A 23739-nucleotide genomic window follows, 5' to 3' on the forward strand; every position below is an offset into this window, starting at 1 on the left:
AATGTCTCTTTTAAAATAGCCGGCAATTTTCATGTTGCTTAAATTGATTTCTTACCAAAATGCCTGGAAATCAAATTATTATCGACGCGGTTTTATTTCTATGCACACCCTGGATAGATTACCAAAAATCCCTGTGCTGTTCGTGTGTTCAGTGTGGTGTGTTTGTGTGTAAAATCCCTCCTGCCTTTCCCTCTGTGCTCATCGGCGACACAAACGCCACCACACATTTGGACCAATCATGTGCGGCACTCGTTTTTCATTTCAAACAGCCGGATCGTTCGCGAACGAGCCATCACTACTCATCGTCAATCCACACACATGGATGTGCTAGCCGGCCAAGGGATGTCTCTGCCGGCTATCCGTCTCCGGAGTCGGCCGGTGTCTCAGAAGAAGATGAAAACGAGGAGGAAAAGGCGTAAGGAGTTTCTTCTAATACAGATATGTTTTTTCGCGGGGTTGCTTCTCGTCGTCAAGGGATGCTACTTCCTGGCAGGTGATTCAGGTAAGTAATGGGATGGAAGCTTTTTTTACCTGTTTATTTTTTACAACACAGCTTGTTAAAAGTTCACAACAAATGACACTTCTTAATTAAAAGAGAGTATTTATAACTTTACAATAGTTTTTATCATTTAATTTTGAAGTACTACGCTGGGGGTGTCAAAAATGCGGTCCGGGGGACATATTTGGCCACCAGCTCGTTTTTTTGGCCCTCAATCCATCAATTGTCTTTATTGTTTGACCTCGTTAGCATCACTGCTAAGCCTATCCCAGCTGTCAAGATGGCAGGCCAGCCCTTGGCTAGCAGGAGTCCTGACTAGCATTCATTTACAAAAAATAAACGAATGATTCAAACTGTTACTGTTGCATTTGTTTTCATTGTTGCACTTTCCATACCAGGGGTGTCCAAAGTGTGGCCAGGGAGCGATTTAAACATGTAATTATCCTCTGATTTCAGCCTCTTAAATGTGAATATTTTTAAATTTCTTCGTCAGCCAGGAAAGCAGAATTGCCTCTCATCGAGAGACTAGATAGGACAGCTCCAGTCTGACAGTCTCACATTATAACCAATCAATTTGAAACAATCCTCCAACAAACTAATGAAGCATTACCACAAACACAATTGGGAGGAGAGAAATGCATTTCACACTCGGCTATTGACTTATCTTATCTTGTCAATGAGCATGATGCTGATGGAGGCCATAGGACAACCTGAACAGTCCAGCTGTGATCGATTCAATTCCCCCGAGAATTGGGAGGAGTCGATGACGGAGTGTTAAATGCATTTTTCTTGTCCCAGTTGTGTTGGTGTTAACACGTAATGAGTTTGTTGAAGGCTCATTCAACATTGATTAGTTATATTGTGCTTAATGAAGCTCTACTTAATTGAGCTTGATGTTGCAGAGCTAGGAGCAGGGCACTGTACGCCTCCTCACAGTGGCACATTAATCATTCCCACGCTCCTTTCTCCATATGCAGGATAGCCAAACAGGGAGGGGGTTGGGGGCAAGGAGTTGAGGGCTGGCATGCACGCAAGCCGCTTCCACTGTCGCTGTAGCAGCTGTGCGTGGTGCCATGGAGTTTAGCCCAGGTGAGGAGTTCAGCCATGCCCAGAGGAAAAGTGAATAACTGCTTTTAAATACCAATTTTCACCCCCTCCCTCTTCAAGCTGACTTGTGCTTGGCAGGGTGGCAAGTATGACATGAATGCAGTGAAGAATGTGTAGTTGTTGCCACAGTGGAAAAGCCATTTCTGCTCTTGCTCCGCTCACTCACCCCACCTTCCCGCCACTGATAAAATTGAGTGGCCACAAATGGATTCCAAAAACTCCACATCTGTGCGGCCCTGCCGGCATTGATAAGACAGAGACTGGAGATACTGTTCTTATCGGAGATACTTCACCTTCTCGGTATTTGTAACTATTTGTACTACTTGAAAGAGTACCAGTAGTTACTATTTGTAACTACTTGTACTATTTGAAAGAGTAACCAGTGGTGACTATTTGTACTATTTGAAAGTGTACCAGTGGTTACTATTTGTAACTATTTGTACTATTTGAAAGAGTACCAGTGGTTACTATTTGTAAAAATTTGTGCTATTTGAAAGCATACCAGTGGTTAGTATTTGTAACTATTTGAAAGCGTACCAGTGGTTAGTATTTGTAACTATTTGTACTATTTGAAAGAGTACCAGTGGTTACTATTTGGGCCATTTTCAGACAGTGGCACATTGTAGAAGTAGAAGAAATTGATGACTTTGATGTCAGTTGACTGATGTCATATGATGTTTGTGACTTGGGGTATAGTATTGTTCGATTCCTAGTGTTATCGAATAAAGACCACTGTGTTTGATACAGGTACACCTAAAATATATATAGTGTTTGTTTTATTTTTTAGCCTTTTTACAAAATGACATTCCTGAGAGACGATGCTAAGCTATAGCTCGATATACAATAGAGATCCAGGGGAGAAGAACATTATTAGGAACATCACAGCAGTCTTAGCGGTTGACAAAGGGATGATTGAGGTCAAACAGACTTCTAAAAGACAGATTGTAACCTCCTCTTTTGGAAAAGGTCGCACAAGCCTGATTGCTCACAGCTCGAACTTCACTTGAACCGGAGTATAATTTTTGTAGACTCAGTATTGCAGTCTCTTGCGTGTCTTTTGGATGTTGGTGACACAAACCGTATCTTCCAGATGTTGACGTATCCAGCCACAGCACCAATAACCAGGAGAGATGGAATGGAAGGAGGCTGCTGCAGAACACGGACAACGGTAGCACAGTGGACATGGAGATAGAAAATAATTGCACTTCTCCAGGTGAGATGGATGAAAGCGTGAAAGAGACAACTTTTATCATCGCACTTATATCTAGAAGAGAAGGAGCAAATTCTCTCTTGCTGTCTTTCACTTTCTCTCATGTTTTCCCCACAGGAAAAGCCCTGTTTCTATGGCAACACTTTGATCTTATCATCAACAATATAATTTGCTTCCTGGCATATAAATATATATATAATATATAAATAAATATAAATACCTTTTTCAAATCTTCAATTGTAATTGGGTTATGTATGCGTGAACTCACATCGCCCTCGTCTGTTGCTATTTTTAAAGGTGGAAGGGAATTTGAGTCATAAATGATCATGAATCATGTCATGCACCGAAGATCACACTGGTGTTTGTCGTCATTACCTTGAGCAGGAGTTGAGGCTGTGCTGCGAGGCAATGACAACGCCATTAATTTCCTTCAGCCTCCCAAGGTTGTCTATAAAAGAAACGAGGGCCAAAGTTCAACTTATTTTCTCCCCTTGCTTATTAAAACTGCAGCTGCTCTTTCATCTCCTGCTACATTTAAAGCATGCACTCCATCTCTGGTGGCTTCTTCCGAGGCCTGCAGGGCTGTGTTTGTGACCGTATTGCTTCTGTTCTTGTTCTGTAAAGTGGGCCATTGCTACGAGATACCGAGCCATGCTTCATTACCTTGGGTTTGACATTGTTTCCAAATCAGGGAGGTCAAAAAGGATGTATACACTCAATGGCGTGTGGATGTTAGTCTTTCTGCATGTAAAACCTTTATGGTCCAATATTCAAAGTGCTTTGTGTTAGCATTTTTGCACTGAAGACATTTGCAAACAAAAGGCAGAGCTCAGTCTGGGTACATCAGTCCATGTGACTGCTCTCTAGGGTTCTTCCACTGCAGGCTCTTCTACTCCGCTTTAAAGATTGGTTCTGCTGAGCACAGCCTCGACATAACACTCTGTTTTAGGAAAGGATGTTGGGATGACTTAATCAGGGCTTCCCTGTGAGAAATGTGGTGGTTACGCGCCTGCGTGTGGCTGCAAGTTGAACTGTTTGCTGGAGCTCCTTGTCAAGAATCTTACTGATTTCTTGTCATGGTATTGGGCCCAGTTTCTGCTGCGTGTGTTTTGGTTTGCACAGCCTTTCTTGTGAGAAGACAGCCAGCTCCATTTTCACTTTGATGAATTAATCAGAATACGTAATCAGTCCTTTAGTACCCTGACAATCCACCAACCCTTCTCCTACTCACACACACATGCTAATCAAAACTGCAATTGACATATTAAATGCACAAGCAGATTTCCTCTGAGAAATAAATTTCCCCATATTAAAATATTAGTGGGCTTCTGTTGTATTAGAAGCTGCTAATGCAAAGTCTCCTGTAAGTGCATAAAATAATAAAACCTTTTTTAGGTGGGCGATTCCCCTGAAAGGGGTACCAGCAAGGGTTCCGTCATAAGACATAATAAATGATACAAAACGACAGAAGGTATGTTTCACTTTCTATGATTTCCAAAGCATAACACCTCATGGTGCACCAAAAGCATTTTGCTGCATCTAAAACATGTACTTTGACCAAACTCCAACAAAACGCCTTGTTAACGTAAATAGCGTAGTCCACATATAATGTAAACATTGAATTGAGGAAGTCTATATGCAAATGAGCTGGAGTCTGCATTGACGCCCAATGAGTATTTCCGGGTTATTTCGTCAAAATTCAGACAACAACGAAAGTGACCAAGTCAAGCTCAGAAAAAAAAATAGTTAAGATATGATTTTGTATTGATCTATTTGGGGATCTATATTTTGGATCATGTTTCTGCAGAGGGGGAAGTTGGTTGCACCTTTTAAAACATTTTGTCCATCATCCCGCATCTCGGGGATGAACCTATTCCTCCTATATAACCCTCTCTTTAAACACTTTCACCAAGACATCCGCCAATCTTTATTGTTGTATATACAGCTGTGAGCATGTAATAACAGGCAAAAGAAAGATACTAGCACCTGCTCTACATTCAGCTGGTAAATTCAGCCTAGTACTCACTCTGGTCCAAAGTGGCCCAACTTTTAAGCTTATTGACACATCTTTCTACTATATATGTGCGAGGCATGATTTACAACCTAGCATTTCCAAACTCACAAGCGATGCAGCAGCAGCTCCAGGAGCTAACCTTACCTCTCGGTATAGCGGTCAGAGGCAGAAAAATAGTTATTTGTTTTTACAATAACTACAATAACAACGTCACTATAGTTTTGTTAATATACAAGTGACATTTTTCAAATTGCAGTTGTCCTAAGAAAGCAAGTGACTATTGTTTGTGCGTTCATCTTTGTATGTGTTGTGTATCTGTTTGTTTTGGGCACAGCGTGTGCGTGTAACGGACTGAGCAAAGATGGGGGTAAAACAGGAGTCTTTAAATGTCACGTTACTCAGCACGGTAACTGCACTCGCGACATGCGATGTGTCAGCCTGCATCAGCATCGCCCACTGAGCATGTGCAGAAGAGGCCCCCAGCCCTCCACGTGCACTCATATTATGCATGAGATATACACGGAATGAGCTTATTCACATTCCCTTGGGTGAAGGAGGCAACTTGAATCAACTTTTTGGGGTTTGCTGAGCGCCAGCGTTCCTCCAGTTGGTTGTTATTTTTCTTACTCTTTGATTGCTATCATTAGCAAAACAGTGACACTTTGATTTCATTTGGGATTTACTACATTTAAACTGTCCAGTTCCCATGTAATACTCTTTTTTTTGGCTATTTGGTTCTTGTTCTTTGGTGGGTTATTTCGCAGCCGGAATAAAAAAAAAAAACCTACTCAACATGATTAAAGGATTGCCTGTCTATTTCCCCCTGGGATTGTCTTTGCTGTGGGAGATTGGAGCATCTATTGTACATCTAATATACTGCTATTCTGCTGCCTTCTGTATGATTATGATTCAATGACAGGCTTCTTGATAGCTTTTTTATGTCAGTGGTACATGCCGTGCAGGGACTACGTTGGTTGCTTTCTTCACCGCCTAATTCACCAAACAAAGCAGGGTTTTCTGATTGTGAGGCTAAACTATAATTTCGGAACATTCATCCATAACTATAGCCAATTCACCACACCATCACAGGTATGATAAACACAGAGTAATAACAGTAACTTAAACGAGCCAACAGTTCTCTGGTATTTGGTTTGTGGAGGCTCAGATCTGTGAGGAAGTTTACTGAGCCTCCATGATGGGATTTTTATTTAGCAGTAACACTACTCTGACATGCTGCTCTGCTTTCTCTCGCTCTCATGTTTTATAAGCATGTGCTATGGTATTTGTGTTTTTATAGGGTGTCAGATATCGGTTATGTCGAAGTACTGCTTATTACGATACTATTTTCATTTCCCGGCAAATTTCTAGTCTTTTATGATGTAATTAGTTCCGTTAGTACGATACCCGGTTATTATGATAATCCGGTTACTACGATGCCCTTTTCATCTCCCGCCAGCCAATTTGGTCTGCTTATATCGATACAAAAGCAGCTTAAATCAATCTTTGCTTAAGGATTTCAATACCAAAAAAGAACACGGCGAACGGCTGCTTCCAGTCAACTTTATTTTTCACACTTCCACCACCAGAGCGCAGCACACACACCGATTCCCGCACTTCCTGGTTCACAGGTCATGCTCAACCCGCCCCACATAGCTGGCCAAACACATGCCTGCAACAGAAGAACCAACTGACATAGCATACACACCTATTCCAACGAAGACACAAGCGTACAAATACATGTATTTAATTGTGTTGTATTCGGATATCTTTTTATCGCTTGCAATAATCACTGTTTTTCATATGTACATGCTGGCGTTCGTGGTTTCTCTCGTGTGTATAATAGATTCTATACACACGAGAGAAACCACAAACGCAGTTGGTTCTTCTGTTGCGGGCATGTGTTTGGCCAGCTATGTGGGGCGTTTTGAGCATGACCTGTGAACCAGGAAGTGCGGGAATCGGTGTGTGTGCTGTGCTCTGGTGGTGGAAGTGTGAAAAATAAAGTTGACTGGAAGCAGCCGTTCGCCGTGTTCTTTTTTGGTATTGAAATCCTTAAGCAAAGATTGATTTAAGCTGCTCGACATTGTTCTATACTATAGAACAATGTCGAGTGCATTATTGCCCACTTTTAATGCAGTTCGGTGCAGGATCGGATATATCGACAGTCCAGTTATATCGATATTTTTTCCGACTCCCGACAATATCGATATAACGAGACTTTACTGTATATAAAACATTTGATCTACACGCTCTCTCTCTATCAATCTTTCTCTGTCACTCTGTTATACGTGCACACAAACATACGTTTGCATAATTACAAATAACATGTGGCCTCCCAGTCAAAATAATCACACGCAGTCAAGGGAATTTTAGTTGGACTGCAGAACCTTTGACCAGGCTAACATCAGCTACAATATCTTTTACGTGAACTGCAGAGGCTTAGCGCTTTAAAACTTAAGTCCATGTTTACATCTGCTCCTTATTTGTCCCACCTTAACCTTACCCTCCAATCTCTTGTTGATGTCGACCCCTCCAGTTCCAGAGTGGGTCAGTGCAATGTAACAATTTGGAGCTGCTGGCCATCATGTTGGCCTTGAGGGAATGGAGCCATTGGCCCATCCGAACCACGTTTTGCCCAAAGATGCAACTCCCATCGGGCACGGTTTGTTTGTTCCTTGCCAGATTGATTGTGACTCTCATTGGCTCAGCTCACGCTATGGGAAGCCAGCACCCTTTTTCCGCCTGCCCCCACCCTCACCTGATGACAATCAGAAGGACATTATTATAGCTATTATAGCTGTGCTTTGTGCCTTTTTGTATCAAACCTTCTGTGTGTGTCTGCATTGGGCCCTTGCTAGTGAATTCACCACATAGGATTTATATGTTCTTTATTATTTATTGTTGAAGCATCTGCGTATTCCCTGTATACGTGAACCCACTGACCTCATATTCGAAAGACGGGGATATATGAAAGCAATGCTGCAGAGTGCACCATAAAGCCTAATGACAGTGGGGATTTTCATTATGAATCTTATGAATCTGGGATTGTGGATAGGGGGCTTGCTATATATCTTCTTTTTACACTGTAAAATCATCTACAAGAGAAAAGGGATCTCTCAGAGTCTATTCCTGTGGCTCTGAAATTGTGCGGACTGATGTGCTCTATACCCTGCAGTCATGTGACTTACCTGGCAATGTTGGAAGATGAAGTAAATAAAGGACGCAAAGATAAAGGGTGCATGCTACAACACTTCAACTAGCGTGACAAGTTTGTGCTTCCGATTGTGCAGCAGAGCATAAAGGTAAAACAAATGTACCACAGAGCACCAGCACGGAGAAACAAACAAGCCAACTTAAGTCATGCTACACTTCCAGTCAGATCCCCTTGGTGCCTCCTGTGGCACCTTCCAGATTGCCTGGCAAAGAGATGATGCAGGCAGTAAGCCAGACAGGAAAGTGGGCAGTCAGAATGAAACAGACTGAATGTGTCCCATGCAGGCAACTTGAGGTCTGATTGCCGGTTAACACATTAACCGCGTGCAATTATGAATAGTGAGGGACAATTGTGCATGCATGTCTGCATTCCAGGCAGTTTGGACCACAGCGCTATTAATTAGCCCGAAATTATGTGCAATTCCAACAATCACGTCAATGCACATGACAAATGCACCACCAAGAAGAAGTTCAGTGCCTCCCTTCAAGTTAACAGTTCCTTTCCTGCCTCTTAAACAGTGCAATACTTCACAAAATCTCTTACTTGGACTACAAGCTACTGTATAGCTAACATATTGTACAGCCACCGCGGCAGGTGCCGGCGTTGCTGTTGTTGTTGGTGCACAGTGAAATGGACTGATGACTTTATACTTGTCTTGAGAGTATGTGTTCTCGGGCTGTCTTTGACAAAAAATGCTCATAGTTCATGTTCAATGTTAATAGTCGAATCTGATCTGTTAGATTTTGTTCATAGTCGACTAATAGTCATATGTATGCAGCTGATCTGCTGAAAAGGGTGTCAAGGAGGGTGCCTTCACTCCAGTGAAGCTATAACTAAATTCAAATTCATTCATTCATTCATTTTCTAACGCTTTTTCCTCACGAGGGTCGCGGGGGGTGCTGGAGCCTATCCCAGCTGTCTTTGGGCGAGAGGCGGGGTACAGAGAGGTGGTGTACACCCTGGACTGGTCGCCAGCCAATCACAGTGCACATATAGACAAACAACCATTCACTCTCACATTCATACCTATGGACAATTTGGAGTCGGAATGTGGGAGGAAACCGGAGTACCCGGAGAAAACCCATGCGTGCACGGGGAGAACATGCAAACTCCACACAGAGATGGCCGAGGGTGGAATTGAACCCTGGTCTCCTAGCTGTGAGGTCTTGACTGCCGTGCCGCCCTAAATTCAAATTATAGTGTTGAATATTTTTAGGGGGTCTGTCAATTTTGTTAAAAGCCGAAAGAAACAAACAAACAAAAACAAGCAACAATATATCACAACAAAGACAAAGAAAGAAATAACACAAAACAGTGGAACTTGTGTTCCAGTTTCTATGATTCTATGACAACTCAGTGTGCATTTTGCTGCATCCAAAGCATGTGCTTGAAGTCAGCACACAATGTAGCTACCATTGAATTGAGGAAGACTATATGCAAATGAGCTGACCTCTGCCTGGAGATATTACAGCTGGCTGGGAACGCCTTTGGGTTGGTGGAACTGGAAGAGGCGGCCAGGAACTGGGAAGTCTGGACTTTCCTACTGAGATACCTTCATGTAGGAAAATAGAATGGAATGGACTATGAAGAGGGCTGCACGGCGGGAGAGTGGTTAGCGCGCAGACCTCACAGCTAGAAGGTCTAGGAGACCCGAGTCTCACCGGGTCTAGAAGATCTGAGTTCAATCCCACCCTCGGCCATCTCTGTGTGGAGTCTGCATGTTCTCCATGTGATTGCGTGGGTTTTCTCTGGGTACTCCCACGTTCCAAAAACATGCTAGGTTAATTGGCCACTCCAAATTGTCCATAGGTACATATGTGAGTGTGAATGGTTGTTTGTCTATATGTCTATATTTGCCCTGTGATTGGCTGGCCACCAGTCCAGGGTGTACCCTGCCTCTCGCCTGAAGACAGCTGGGATAGACTCCAGCACCCCCGTGACCCTCATGAGGATAAGCGGTAGAAAATGAATGAATGAATGAATGAAGACTCGGGTTTCACTGACTCAAGGGCATTCGACAAAGACTCGTGTTTCACCGACTCATGAGTGCTCAACGAAGACTCCCATTTCACTGACTCACATGTACGTGACAGAGACTCCAGTTTGGCTGACACACGTTTACTCGACGGATACTTGAGTTTCACTTATTCAAGGGTGCTCGACCAAGGTTCACTGAGTTGTGGGTACTTTACGAATATATGAGTTTCACTGACAAGAAAGGTAAGTTTCTGTGTATGATTACCTGATTCACTTTGGTGAGTGAACTCGAGTCAGTGAAAAGGAATCCCAAATTTCTTGTTAGTACTTGTTGCTATTTCTTCCCTGATCTGCATCACTGCCTTTCTTTTCCGCATTGACCGTCAGAGGACTGATGTTGTAAATCTAGTTCATCTCACCGCATCCAAACGCCAGCAAAGAGCACTGGCTTGCATGCAGGGATGTGATCGTCAAGAATGATGTTTGAGACAACTTTTTGAAGTTCACGCCACACATGAGGTGGCTTACAGGCGCTGCACGAGCACACAAATAAAACTGAAGTCAGCTAATAGGACAGAGGGAAGAAACTGGATCAGCCCCTCAAAGCCGGGGCACTTGATTTTAAAATGATGACATGGGAGTCTGAACCATACCCCTACATAACCATACACCTTTCCTATGTGTAACCTGGCTGAATGTTTCTTTCTTGCAGCTTTGCAGGAGTTCCCCGCAGACCTGTTCACCAACAGAGAGAGAACAGAAGGAGCGGTGGCCTTGCATGTCCTGTGTGTAAGTTAACCATGCATCTGTATAATTCAAGAGTCAGCTTTTATCAATTTATGAGAGCAGTACTTTCACATTTTTAAAATTAAGGCAGGTGTTATGCAATTAAGGAGAAGAGACACGAGGGATAGGCTTTCAAACTAAGGCCCCGTTTTCACAGAAATGTTTTCAGGTTAATATTAAAAAGCATTGTTGGAATGCACAATTAAATGCAATGACTCACAGGTAGCACAAAAGTAAATTTTACATGGTATAAAACATATTTTGCAGCAGTCTTTCAAAATCCGGTGGACCAAGAACTAATTGCATACAATAAAAAGAAAAGGTATCATAATAACAACTCAATGAATCAACAAATTGTAGAAAATCTGTAGACTTTAAAGCTACACATTACACTTTATCTTGTATTAATGTATTATTATTTCATATGGTATCGTCTGTATTTATTTATTCACTACAATGTTTCTGGGGGTTTTAGCCCACATAGTGTGTATTCTGTAAGTAATGTACATGGCGGTTTTTACTCCTTCAGTATTATTATTATTGAAATGATTTATTTATTTAATGAATTATATTGTTACCAAATAAACCTACCTATGATTAAATAGGTAGGTACCCTATTAAACCCTATTAAACATTATTTTCTCCCCCATTTAAGAATGGGACCACAGGATGTGAACAGAGAAACTTCATTGGCCAGTTGAGATTGTTAATTCCTTGCCTCCGAATGAAGTTATTGTATAACTGAAGCACAAAAAAGTGCACATAGAGTATGTTCACATAGCGGTACAAGATGCCATATTATTTTAAAAAATGCAACTATACAGAACAGTTAGCAATTTTTTTTTGCTAGCTCAAGGCTAACAGCTAATGGGCAACCCCACAGATTAGCTAATGGAATTTGTGATGATATTAGCTTTCAACAAGAGGGATTTGACCAGAAAAGACTTGGCATAAAAAAATATTTGTTGTGCCTAGAATTAGGGCCACAGTGAGAACAAAAAAATCAGAGATTTTGAGAATAAATTAATAAGTATATGAGAATGGAGTGGGTGGGGTAAGGAGGGCGGAAGTGGGAGCCTCATGTGTGGGTAATGGGCTACTGAGAACGGCTAATCTGTTTTTGCTCAACTGTTCTGTTTTGCTGCCACGTTATAAATAAACGCTTTCCTTCCTTTTGATGGTAGTTGCCGGGCCAAGAGAAACGAGAGCTATGCTCTATTTTCCTTCTGACACGTATGATACAATGACACGTAATCTTCTGACTTTATTCTTTATATCTGACTTTATTTATTATAATATTACAAGTATTTCTCATAAATTTACGAGAATATAGTTTAAAGAGTTGAATTCACTAACTTTAACAACAAAAATGCTCAGTTAAGAGAGTCTGTGCGATGCGCCAGCTTGGTGTTGGCTCACCTCTGCGCATCCCTTCCTGTACATTTTCGATGGTGCTTCCAAGCACTTGCCTTGTGTAGACTCCAGCAATGTTACGACTTTATTGTTGAGTTTTTCTCATAAGTTTCTTCGATTTCTTTCTCCCGTCAATGTAGCCCTAAGACTCTGTTGTAATGTGTATAGTTATTTACAGGTATAATTTATGAAGTTCTTTGGAAACAAAGTTATGCCTGATGACTTCTGAATACTAGGCCAGTATGCTGCTCTGCACTTGCTATCTACGGAAGCCTGCTGGTCGAAATGCAAACTCACAAAGAAGTGATGCAACAAATGTTAAGGAAACATGCTTACCAGGAGAAAGACTCTTCTGTCTTCAATGGCTACACTTCATTCAACGTGCAGTCGGACCTACAATGCATTATTTATCATTTTTCAGGAAACATTCTAACGTTAAATTCAACCAAAGAGAAAGTCAAAAGATTAAAAAGTCTTCAGATAAAATATCAGTCGCGAGTGCAAAACAGTTCCAGTCACTGATTCAGTTAAAGCTTTGAGACTTGGAGACTAAGATGCTTAAATAACATTTGGCAACACAGCCAAGTTTACTGATCCTTGTGTAACTTCTATCACTCTTTTTCTCTCTTCACAGACCATTTACATGTTCTGTGCTCTCGCTTTGGTCTGTGATGACTACTTTGTCCCCTCCCTGGAGAAGATATGTGAGGTACAGGATGGATGTGTACATGAGAAATATACTGTCCAGAGTGGTTGTTGTTACTTGTAGCCATAGATGGTTTGACAGTAGAGCTGTCTACATAAACACTCACATTAAATCAGATTTGAGAAAAAGTGTTGTCGATCCTTGGAATAGCCTTAATGCGAAAAAAGCTCAGGAATAGCACAGATCATTTTTCTTCGGTCAAAAGGGGACAAGATGCGCAATACTACAAGACGCATGCAATATTGTGCACTAATAGACAAATTCATGCAAGCCGAGGCAAAAATTGGGTGTAACTTTTTTACATTAACCCAAAAACACCAATTTGTCAAAAACAGTAAATGATCCAAAAGTCAGGCCCAAATCACCCGCAGCTACATTTGTTTGTTTGCTCTCGCAAAAATGATCGACAGTGGCAACTATGTACACAGAACCCCCCCAAATAAGACTGGAACAACTCCACAAAGTCATACAAACTGCAGTTACACACCAGAATAGAACCTGCCGTTTAGTGAACACTATCACAAAGTCAGAGGAACACATGCATCTCAGTCCAAGCTGCTCACATGGACAATAACAGTAACAGGTAGAGAATGGGTCTCTTGCAGCGTCTCCATCTAAGTGAGGACGTGGCAGGTGCAACCTTCATGGCCGCTGGCAGCTCAGCTCCTGAGCTCTTCACATCCATCATAGGTACAGTATGATGGTATTCAATCATGTACATTGGCATGTACATGAAACAATGCGTGCTGACCTTCTTCTCCCCAGGGGTGTTCATTACCAAAGGTGATGTTGGTGTGGGGACCATTGTGGGCTCAGCCGTCTTTAACATACTCTGCATTATTGGTGTGTGTGGCTTTTTTGCAGGACAGGTAGGATGTCATTGCTTTCAAAAAAATCTTTTTATACTCTTTGAACTTATTTCATGGTTATAGGTACACATTAAGGGTGTGGAAAATAATCGATATTAAACCATACATCATGCGCATGCGTGCGATGCGAGCGCATTGGCACATTCACTAGTTATGGATGCAATTGACGGTTGAAATCGAGATTCATCGCAATGCGTTTGTGGGTATCGGTAAAATCTGATGCAAGCGTTGTTTTATTAATGTTCAACTTCACTCCATATGCTGTTCCCCAGGTGCAATGAATGCACCATCATTATTTGGCGTTTTGTATTGAATACGGACGGAAGTCGTGAGGCACAGACAACTACTAGTAAAACAGCATGGACGTTCGCACGCAAGCAGCAGCGAGGAAGTTTCTATATTTAAAACCCCCCACTCCCCGCAACGTTTAAATGGTATGTTTGGAAACACTGCGGATTCTTAAAGAACAACGGAAAGCTCGACAAAACGTCCGTCATTTGCTAAGAATGCCGCGTTAAGAAGCCGTACAACGGCAGCACTGCAAACATGCAGACCCCCTTAAAAAGGGGACACCACAACACGGACAATTCTACCGTCGCCCCCTGTCTAGTTCCTCGTTGGACACCGGGGAAGAACCAAGCAAATCAGGTCAGAACAAGTGGATCTTCCTCTGCTTTCCAAATTGCCGCCACCCCCCGGAACGAGTGTTCAGCACAGCAGGTGACATTAGAACAGCAGGGCTTCTTCCTGAATTGTGAAACAATTTTAAAAGGGTATAAGTTGTTTTCCACTTTCTGCTCCTCGCTACTGTATTAGCCTAGCTGCTAGTGCATTCATATTAGCAGTATGTTTTGCAGACAGGAATATAAACAAACATTGATTGCACTGGTGAAAGTGTCACTTTAACTTTGTTGATGCAGTGTACTGTATTTTATACAGCAGTAATTATTGTTTAGTTGTTTTACTCCACCACTGAACCACTGCTATTGTAATTGCATAAAGATGCGAAAGTGCGAGGAAAGTTGTTTTTGAAAGGTGGTTGCCGTTTTAAGATGGCAAAAAGAATGATCAAGAAGTGGTGCCTAGTAAAAAAGACAAACAGCCCTTTAGTTGAATTTACTGCCAAGTGTCTAGAAGGAATAAAGCCAAATCCTTTGTGTATGACCATACTGAATTCTGTTTTTTCCCTTCGCTTATTTGCATCATGTTGAATTGCATCATATCGCAACAAATTGCACCATATCATATCAAGTTGCATTGATTTGAACTAAATGATTATCGTATATATTGCATCACATCGTATCGTATCGTGAAGAGGGTAAATCGTATTGCATTGTGTATCGCCAGAAAATTCCATGTATGGTTAAAGTATGGTATCGCTGGCAGTGCATGGAGATCTGTATCGAATCGTCCTCGGAGATTCACACCCCTAGTACACATACGTACGTATATATCTAAAAAAAAAAAAAAAGACTCCAAAAATGTAAATGGAACTATTCACGAGCATCACTGAAAGATGCAAGACAAAAGGCCTACTGTGTCTCTCTCAAATATTGTTCACAAATCTGTCTACATCTCTCAGTGAGCACTTAGTCACTTGATCAACCTCCATTTCTGCAGAACAGCTTTAAATTGTTGACCTGTTTTGTGGTTCCATAGTTTGATTTCACATACTGAAATGCTATGGCTTTTTAACGTAGTCCTAGCATATGTGTTTCAAATTTAGTTCTTCTCTGAGATCATATTTCTCCTCTCTGTACGTAGAGAAGTATTATTGGTTATCTTTAGCTGTATGCATTATTTTAGCTGTTTGAAGATGAACTATATCAGCAAGTTAAAGTATTTTAGAAATAAGGAGTTAGTATGTTCTCTGTAGGCGGCATTATGAATTATCCTTACTACCCTTTTAGTTATCTAGTTATTAGCCCATATTTCCACACAATATGTAAGATATGGTAGAACGAGAGAGCAATAAAGAGTGTGGAGTGATTTAAAATAAAGAACAGGCCGAATAGGTGTAAGATATGCTAACAGAATGGTTATTCAGCTACACCAAAGATAAACATGAACAGAAAAGGTGTTCCAGTGTTTATGTAACAAACAATTTTTTCATTTATAAGGAATCATACTTTGCTGAAATATATGTAACACGGTCGGGTCTGGAACCAATCAACTGTAATAAAGGACAGCCAAATTCTCTGAAACACCTTTAGAGACAGTTTATGGTGGAAACATGACCATTCAATTCACAGGCAAGAGTTCTGCTGGATATGCCTATTGCAGACTTCAACTTTTGCATGATCTGTGGAATTGTGCTATGTGATGAAACGCCACACTTTGGAGTCGCCTTTTTTTAAAGTGCACCTGTGCAATAATCATGCTGTGTAATCAGCATCTTGATATGTGTCAGACCTCTGAGGTGGATGGATTATCTCAGATCACCAAGACAAATTTAGACAGATTTTTGACCAATGTTTTAGAGAGATAGGTTGGCCTTTGGTGTACATAGAAAAAAAAGAATTTTTGAGTTCTGTCCATGAAAGATGGATGATGTATCAGCATGATTCAACAATATGTAGACTCAGACAGTATAGAGCCTCTGCTCCCTCAATCCATCTGACATGTGCCGGAGCCTTGCATTCAAATGAGCAGAGTTAGTACACGGATAAGCTCTTTCCTCTGACAAATACACACACACATACATGACTTCAAAGAGTGATGCAATCCCAGATTGCACATTATGTAATCATAGTGAGATAATGAGGCAGAGAACTGGTGATATGACAAGGCTAGGAGAGATGTTAGTGAATTCATCCTACAGTCAATGGACAAAGATTAACGTCAGGCATTTTTCCGCAAAGCACAGTGAGAATCTAATAAGAGTAAATATTTGAATGCAGTTTTTATACTGTTGTATCTGTTTGATGTGCTCCCTGCAGGCTGTGAAGCTCTCTCATTGGGCTGTCCTTCGTGATTCTGTTTACTATACCTTTTCTGTTATCGCCCTCATTGCGGTAAGAGACTCATTTTGACACCCTACACCGTGTGCATGAAAATATGAGAATATAGTAAAAACTCACAAGTATGCACCTTACTAATTGTCTATTTTCTATACAACATGCATATGACATGACAGCCTTCCAGCTGGCATTTAAAATAAATTGAAAATTTATATCCTCTATGGCTGCACGGTGACCAAGTGGTTAGCGCACAGGCCTCACAGCTAGGAGGCCTGAGTTCGAGTCCAGTCTCGGCCATCTTTGTGTGGAGTCTGCATGTTCTCCCCGTGCATGCGTGGGGTTTCTCTGGGGACTCCGGTTCCCTCCCCCATTCCAAAAACATGTGAGGTTAATTGGCCACTCCAAATTGTCCATAGGTATGAATGTGGGTGCGAAAGGTTGTTTGTCTATATGTGCCCTGTGATTGGCTGGCCACCAATTCAGGGTGTACCCCGCCTCTCGCCCGAAGACAGCTGGGATAGGCTCCAGCACCCCTCGTGCCCCTTGTGAGGATAAGCGGTAGAAAATTAATGAATGAATATCCTGTGTGCTAAGGGTGTCCAAACTGTGGATTGGGGCCATTTTCAGCTTTTTTTTTAATCTGTCCGTGGCATATTGTAAAATTACAGTGGATCCCTGCATACTTGCGAGTCAGAAGTGCTTTTTTTGTAAAAAAAAATCTATATTAAAAGAAAAAGAAACGGCACACAACTCTGATGCTTTCAAGGACCAACAAATAAAGTGTGAAATTTAAACACTTGATGAAAAAACATTATCAGTGAAGCATGAATACATGGACACATATCTGTTACTATTATTTTTTAATTATTACTGTTTTACTAGTGAATAAGATGTGTTTTCTCACAGGAAAAATAACATCATTATTTCCTGAGGAAAAATCTGAATTTGCGAGGATCCAATATATATTTGAAATAATATAATTAATCAAGTTAAAAAGTATTTAATATACTTTATATTATATAAAGTGGTCCAATTCAGAGTAAAATATGACTATTATTTAATACATTGGTGTCCTGGTGTGTCCTGGCATTTTTTGGGAGGGGTCAGTTAAAGAACAAAAATAACCTATAACCCAAAGCTGACATGCATGCTGTTTTTATTTACTTACATAACATAGCACATATAACATAGAAATAGCCCCGTGCCTTTTTATTTTTCAGCAGGTTTGGACACCCCTGATTGAATGGGTCAGGCTTCACAGGGTTCTATGAACAATACCAAACCTAACAATAACTGGTCCTCCTCCCAAGTGGGGACGTGCTTCCCACCTAATGCTCTCTGTCTGTACTGTCTTATCTTTCTAGTTCATCTATGATGAGAAGGTGTGCTGGTGAGAGAAAAATCAGTGTACTTTTTAAATCAGATTGAAAATGAGTGAACAAACTTGACTTATCATACGTGCTTGTGTGTCAAGGTGGGAGTCTCTGGTCCTGGTTCTGATGTATGCTATCTACATCCTCATCATGAAGTGAGTCCCCTTCTAATGTTTTACATCCTGTTAATGTCTGCAGATCATTCAGTCAAAACTTGGCCTGTCTTTGGAAATCAGGTTTAACAACAAGGTGCAGTGTTACCTCAACCAACAGAAGAAGAGCTCGGTGAAGCTGGTCAATGGCTTAACAGGAAGCGCTGACCTGGCAGATGTGACTTGTGATGCGACAGCAGTCCTGCTCAAGACAGGTAAGAAGAGAGATGTTTGTCTTTGCACTGGAACCTGTCTATGTGCCGTTTAACAATCAATATAGCCACTTGTTTGACTCTGATACTCTTGTATAAATAAATAAACCATGGGCTACAGTATTCCATACCCGTGCACCAGCTGGGGTAAGTGTTTCATGTCTTCCCAGCTAACATCCAAAGTAAGCCATCTGTGGTGATGGTGGATGAGCTTCTGTCTGCATACCCGCACCAACTGACTTTCTCCGAAGCTGGCATGAGGATCATGATCACCAGCCACTTCACCCCGAGAACCCGCCTCACCATGGCCTCCCGGATGCTTATCAATGAGGTATAAGTCCGCTTGCTTGACTATGAAAGGCAGTATTACTAAATAGCCAGGTGCCTCAACGTGGTTTATCATCATGTCTAATCCCTGCCAGAGACGAAGACTAATCAACACCACAGAGACCCGGGTCAACTGCATCACAAATGGTGACTCTGATTCAGCCGCCCAGGGAAGGTGGGGCTTGGAGAACGGCGTCAGCAGCGCCGAGCCAGGGTTTAACGGGAGGTGGACACTTGAGCAACTGGGGTCTGCAATGGAGAATGAAAGTGAGGATAATGACAACAATGGGAATGACGGGGAGGGAGAGGCAGATGATGGGAACGAAGGACCGCTGGTGCCGTTCAAAGCTCCAGGTACAGCACAGATGGTATAAAAACACCAGCCTTTTTGGTGAATTTCGATCCTTTCTGTCTGTTTTTCTCCAGACGGTGTGTGTAACAAGCTAAAGTGGTTAACCATGTGGCCATTGTCCTTGCTTCTGTTCTTCACTGTGCCCAACTGTGCCAAACGGCGCTGGGAGAACTGGTTTTTAGTCTCCTTCTTCACTGCGACCATCTGGATTGCTGGTCTGTCTTACATCATGGTCTGGATGGTCAGTCCTGGCAGCCTTACATGCCGAAAGCATTTGAGTGGCACATTTGTCAGCCTTTTGTGACCATCCCTACTGGTTTCAGGTGACCGTGATTGGCTTCACTCTTGGCATCCCTGATGTCATCATGGGCATCACCTTCCTGGCAGCAGGCACCAGTGTCCCAGACTGCATGGCCAGTGTAATAGTTGCTCGTCAGGGTATGTCCACATAAAGAGACGATACACACATACTGTCCATGGCTCACAAAAAGAAGTCCACCAAAGAGTGGCTCACAGTAAAATTCAAAGAGAAGCACCTGCTAGGATCCCAATTTGATGAGAGATGTTGTGAGTTCAGTTTTGACCTTACCAGTAAGACAAAGTCTAACCATTCTTTCTTGAAGAGGTTGCATGAGTACAGTTAGTAGAATGGTACACACACCTTGACAGTGTTACTTTACCTTACCTTCACAGGTCTGGGAGACATGGCCATCTCCAACTCCATAGGCAGCAATGTGTTTGACATCCTAGTGGGCCTGGGCCTGCCTTGGGCACTGCAAACACTCTGCATAGACTACGGCTCCATCGTGAGTGCCTGTCAAACCCCCAGAGTAGGACCAGAAGAGAACAAAGCTGTAAAGCGATGTTGCACCATTTATCACTGAAACAGAATTCTCTGTGTTCAGACGAGTTTGCCTTATATGTCAGAAGACACCAACAAATATGTAAATGAGATATAAAAATCGTGCATGTGGTAAGAAGTATGATGACACACTATAATATGTCTTAGTGTAAAAAATGGCGCAAAAGTGCGTGCCCTTACATGTCTTATTTCTATTTTAGTTCACTCATTTTTATGTGTGAATTTTGGCAGAACATATTAAACATTTGCTTAAATATGCAGATATTTGACCAATAATAGGCTGTATTCAAACACGAAACAGCATGACTTATTCATTTATTTTTGAAAAATGGTTTGGTGAAGCTCACCGCGATGTGGCGAGGGACAACTGCTGCCATCAGCATGACAGTGTGGCGTCTTCCATCATTTGGTCATATCAAACTTGTCTGAACACTAAAGGTACCTTTTCGGGCTAAGAAATGTAATATTAGGCCGTAACTGACTGAAATAAAAGATGACAAATGTCTGCTTTTGTTGAATGACACTCTCGTCTCTTCAGGTCCATCTGAACAGCAGGGGACTCATCTTCTCTGTCGGACTCTTACTGGCCTCAGTCTTCTTCACAGTAAGTCAACATTATCATTTATGCTCTTACATGACCTGGTCTGAGTCATAGAGAGAACAGATGAAATGCATTGTCAGGAAAATATGCTTAGTTATTGAACTTAAAAAGGTTTTGTGTCCATGATTCAATTTGGTTTAACTAATATTTAGTTCTAATTATGCACTCCCATACATAGGTACGTACGTAGTACGTACGTGTTCAAGCATAAGGGTGTCCACACTTGCCACCAGGACCCCCTGGACCGCAGTTTGATGATGGACTTTGTTGTTGTGTTGTCGGACTTGTGGCCATGTGTTCTTGCCGCTTGGGTGAAAGGAGATGCAGAGCTGTCAACCGATCACCACCCGCTGTTGGAGGATGCCAGTCAGACTTCGTAGACCTGGCGAGCCCCTTAAGGCCCTGTATGCTGTGGGGATTACTTTGTTCACACGAGTGTTCATTGGGGGCGGTGCCTCTGGATTGGCAGTGTGGGGTGGTGGTCCCTTCCTGGGAAGGTCTATTCTGGGGTTCTGGAGAGGAGGCTCCTCTGTAGAGTTGAATCTTGGATTCAGGAGGAGCAGTGTGGTTTTCGTCCTGGTCGTGGAAATGTGAACCCACTCTTGTCTTCGCCGACAGCTGCTCTGTGCCATTTGTTGCTTTTTCTTTAACCTAAACTGAAATGGAGAGATTCATAAATGGACTTGGCTTTTATGGTTTGGAGCAGTTTAATTCATTGACCAATCTATACGATTTTCCTTGTCTTTCCCTCTTGCAGGTCCTGGGAGTCCATTTGAACAAATGGACTCTGGACTGGAAATTGGGCTTGGTGTGCCTGGTGATGTACGCCATCTTTCTCTGTTTCTCTGTCCTCATCGAGTTCAACGTCTTCATCTTTGTCAACCTTCCTATGTGCCAAGACATCCACTGACGTCTGGGCTTTCTACTCCTCTGTGGACGGGAGGAGGGAACTCACTTTGCTTTCTTCTTTGTCTTGGCACCGTCAGACAAAGTCGCACTTTCTCCCTTGAGGAAGATTGCGTTGCCAGTGATTTATGGATGATGTAATCCACGCCAAAGAGGACCAGAAGCTCTGGGGGTCCTGGACAGGACGCGTAAAAATCAGCAGAGATGACTTATAATTGTTTTTATTGCACCAAAGGTTTGGCATAACTGAACTTAACTGGACTTCTGCTTGTGAAGAAGCTGCTACTGTACTTAAACTGATATTTTACAATGTGAAGTTTGGTCTGGTTCATACTCTTTTGAAGTTTTATATTGACATCCACACATGCACATAAAACCACCTTCATTAAGGTATTCCTCATGAAAAATCAAACCTATTTCTCTGTATATATTAAAACCAATATTAGCAGAAATACTCTTATGCAAGGATTGGAAGACGTGGGGCCATACTGCAGATTTTGGTATTGATGCAATACCAACTAAATACAGGGCCAGTATTGCAGATACAGGTATTTGTACTTTTTACTGAAAAATGTTCAAAGTCATTGAATGATTTTGTGATTTTGCCTTTAATTTGTTGATCATAATTCAAATTCTTAATAAAACACAAGACACAAGATTTTAGGCAAACAATTTTTTTTTTTTTTAGCAACGAACGTTGTTGATGAACAATGAAACAACAATGCAATGAATGCAACAATGTAAGTTGAACAACAACACTATTTATTTGATATTTGGATGGATCTTTCGTCCCTATCAAGTGGCCATCCGATTGCTGTGATGATGTTTTACTTGAGCCCAGTTTAGTGGTTTCTCCCTTGTTCATATGAAGACAAGCTGTACGAGGCACAATACAGCTCCAGCTTTGCGCTGACACAAAGACTATATGTGTTTTAAAATATGTGTACTGATTATGTATATCTGCAGGGAAATCTCTGTAGCGTCAAACTTGACATCTACAGTAGCTACCACGTGATTCACTGGATATTCGTTATTCTGTCACTGATAGCATAAACTGGAACGTTGTTGCACCGTATTGTGTAAAATTGCTGACATTTTTTTTGGTTTAGTTCTGTGAAACAACAGTTCACAGTAATCCCTCTAGGTGTCAGTAATGTTATATTGATGAGACCATTGATTGGCACTTTTGTATCCTAGTATTCATATCAGTCCAGAATTGATGCCGCTGAGATTATTATTTTTAGATTATCAGATGAGATTATTTTCTTGGTCATAGTTTTAGAAAACAATGTTGCTAAGTTTAAATCTCTGCTTTAAATGTATAAAATATATATTGTAATAGTAATAATTATAATAAATTGTAGTAATAATAATGTAAATACAAAGTGGCTTGGTTGCTGCATGTATTGGTCCAGCAGAGGGCGCTATCTCACTAGTCAATCCACTCAACATTTTCCAGCAGGAAGATGCTCTGACAAAATGTGATGTTAATGTGTAAAGCTTGAATGGCAAATGCTAACTGTGAGAGGCGTATTGTGGCGTTTAGAGTATCAAAAATATGGACTTCCCCCCCATTTTTATGAGTATATTCATTATTAGCCATTTTCACCTTTCACACAGATATAGTCTACATCCTCCTTGCGAACCAATGCAGTAAAATTCACAGTTGCGCTGGTCACCTTTGAGAGAAAAGGCGCATGCTTCTTTTTGTGTGTAATTTCTATGCATTTTCTAACTAAATGCAGAGTACTGTTGTGATGAATGTGTAGATTTCAAAGGGAGATGCTCTGATAAAGACAAGAAGCAGCTATATTTACAGTATTTTCAATGCACTTCTACAGCTATTTATGGATCATTCATGTTGTTAATGCTCTTTGTAATTCCACTATTTTGTTGGCACAAGTTTATAGCCAAAATCCTAAAGTCTTCCTGCAATAAACAAAGTTGCATACACTTGGACCACTAAAGTTGTGTTTTATTTGTGAAGAAGGTCGGTCATGGTCATTTGAAATTCCATGCAGGAGGTATGACTTCATAATTTTGAAATGAATAAAAATAAATGTTTCAAACTTGACTTTAAAAGAGCAAGGCTGTCATTTCTAAGCAGGTGTTTTTTTTTTAAAACTATTAAAAAAAAAAAAAGTAAACAAAACAAAATGCAAAATACCATTGCTCTAAAATGAGTAAGAACCCACTTCA

At 41.4% G+C, this 23739-nt stretch overlaps 1 protein-coding gene across 4 annotated transcripts; it reads left to right on the forward strand.

Moving 5' to 3' along the window:
• Positions 1-139: 139 nt before the first annotated feature.
• Positions 140-23539, forward strand: LOC131136569 (sodium/potassium/calcium exchanger 3-like). Of its 4 annotated transcripts, XM_058083591.2 has the most exons (17): positions 142-502; positions 2697-2819; positions 10734-10810; positions 12855-12929; positions 13532-13616; positions 13692-13795; positions 16735-16809; positions 18120-18145; positions 18230-18283; positions 18365-18495; positions 18663-18823; positions 18915-19173; positions 19246-19412; positions 19495-19609; positions 19865-19977; positions 20572-20637; positions 21392-23539. In XM_058083591.2, the coding sequence occupies exons 1-17, from the start codon at positions 319-321 to the stop codon at positions 21542-21544; spliced, it is 1968 nt and encodes a 655-aa protein (XP_057939574.2). In that variant the 5' UTR covers positions 142-318; the 3' UTR covers positions 21545-23539. The 4 variants fall into 4 exon arrangements, 3 of the variants coding, with proteins under 3 accessions (XP_057939583.2, XP_057939574.2, XP_057939604.2); XM_058083600.2 differs by lacking the exon at positions 19865-19977 and having other exon boundaries at positions 140-415; XM_058083621.2 differs by lacking the exon at positions 19865-19977 and having other exon boundaries at positions 270-502.
• The last annotated feature ends 200 nt before the right edge of the window (positions 23540-23739 follow it).

The sequence above is a fragment of the Doryrhamphus excisus genome, linkage group LG9, assembly GCF_037039965.1.
Source record: "Doryrhamphus excisus strain RoL-2023G ecotype Guam linkage group LG9, RoL_Dexc_Guam_v1.1, whole genome shotgun sequence".
NCBI lineage: Eukaryota > Metazoa > Chordata > Actinopteri > Syngnathiformes > Syngnathidae > Doryrhamphus > Doryrhamphus excisus.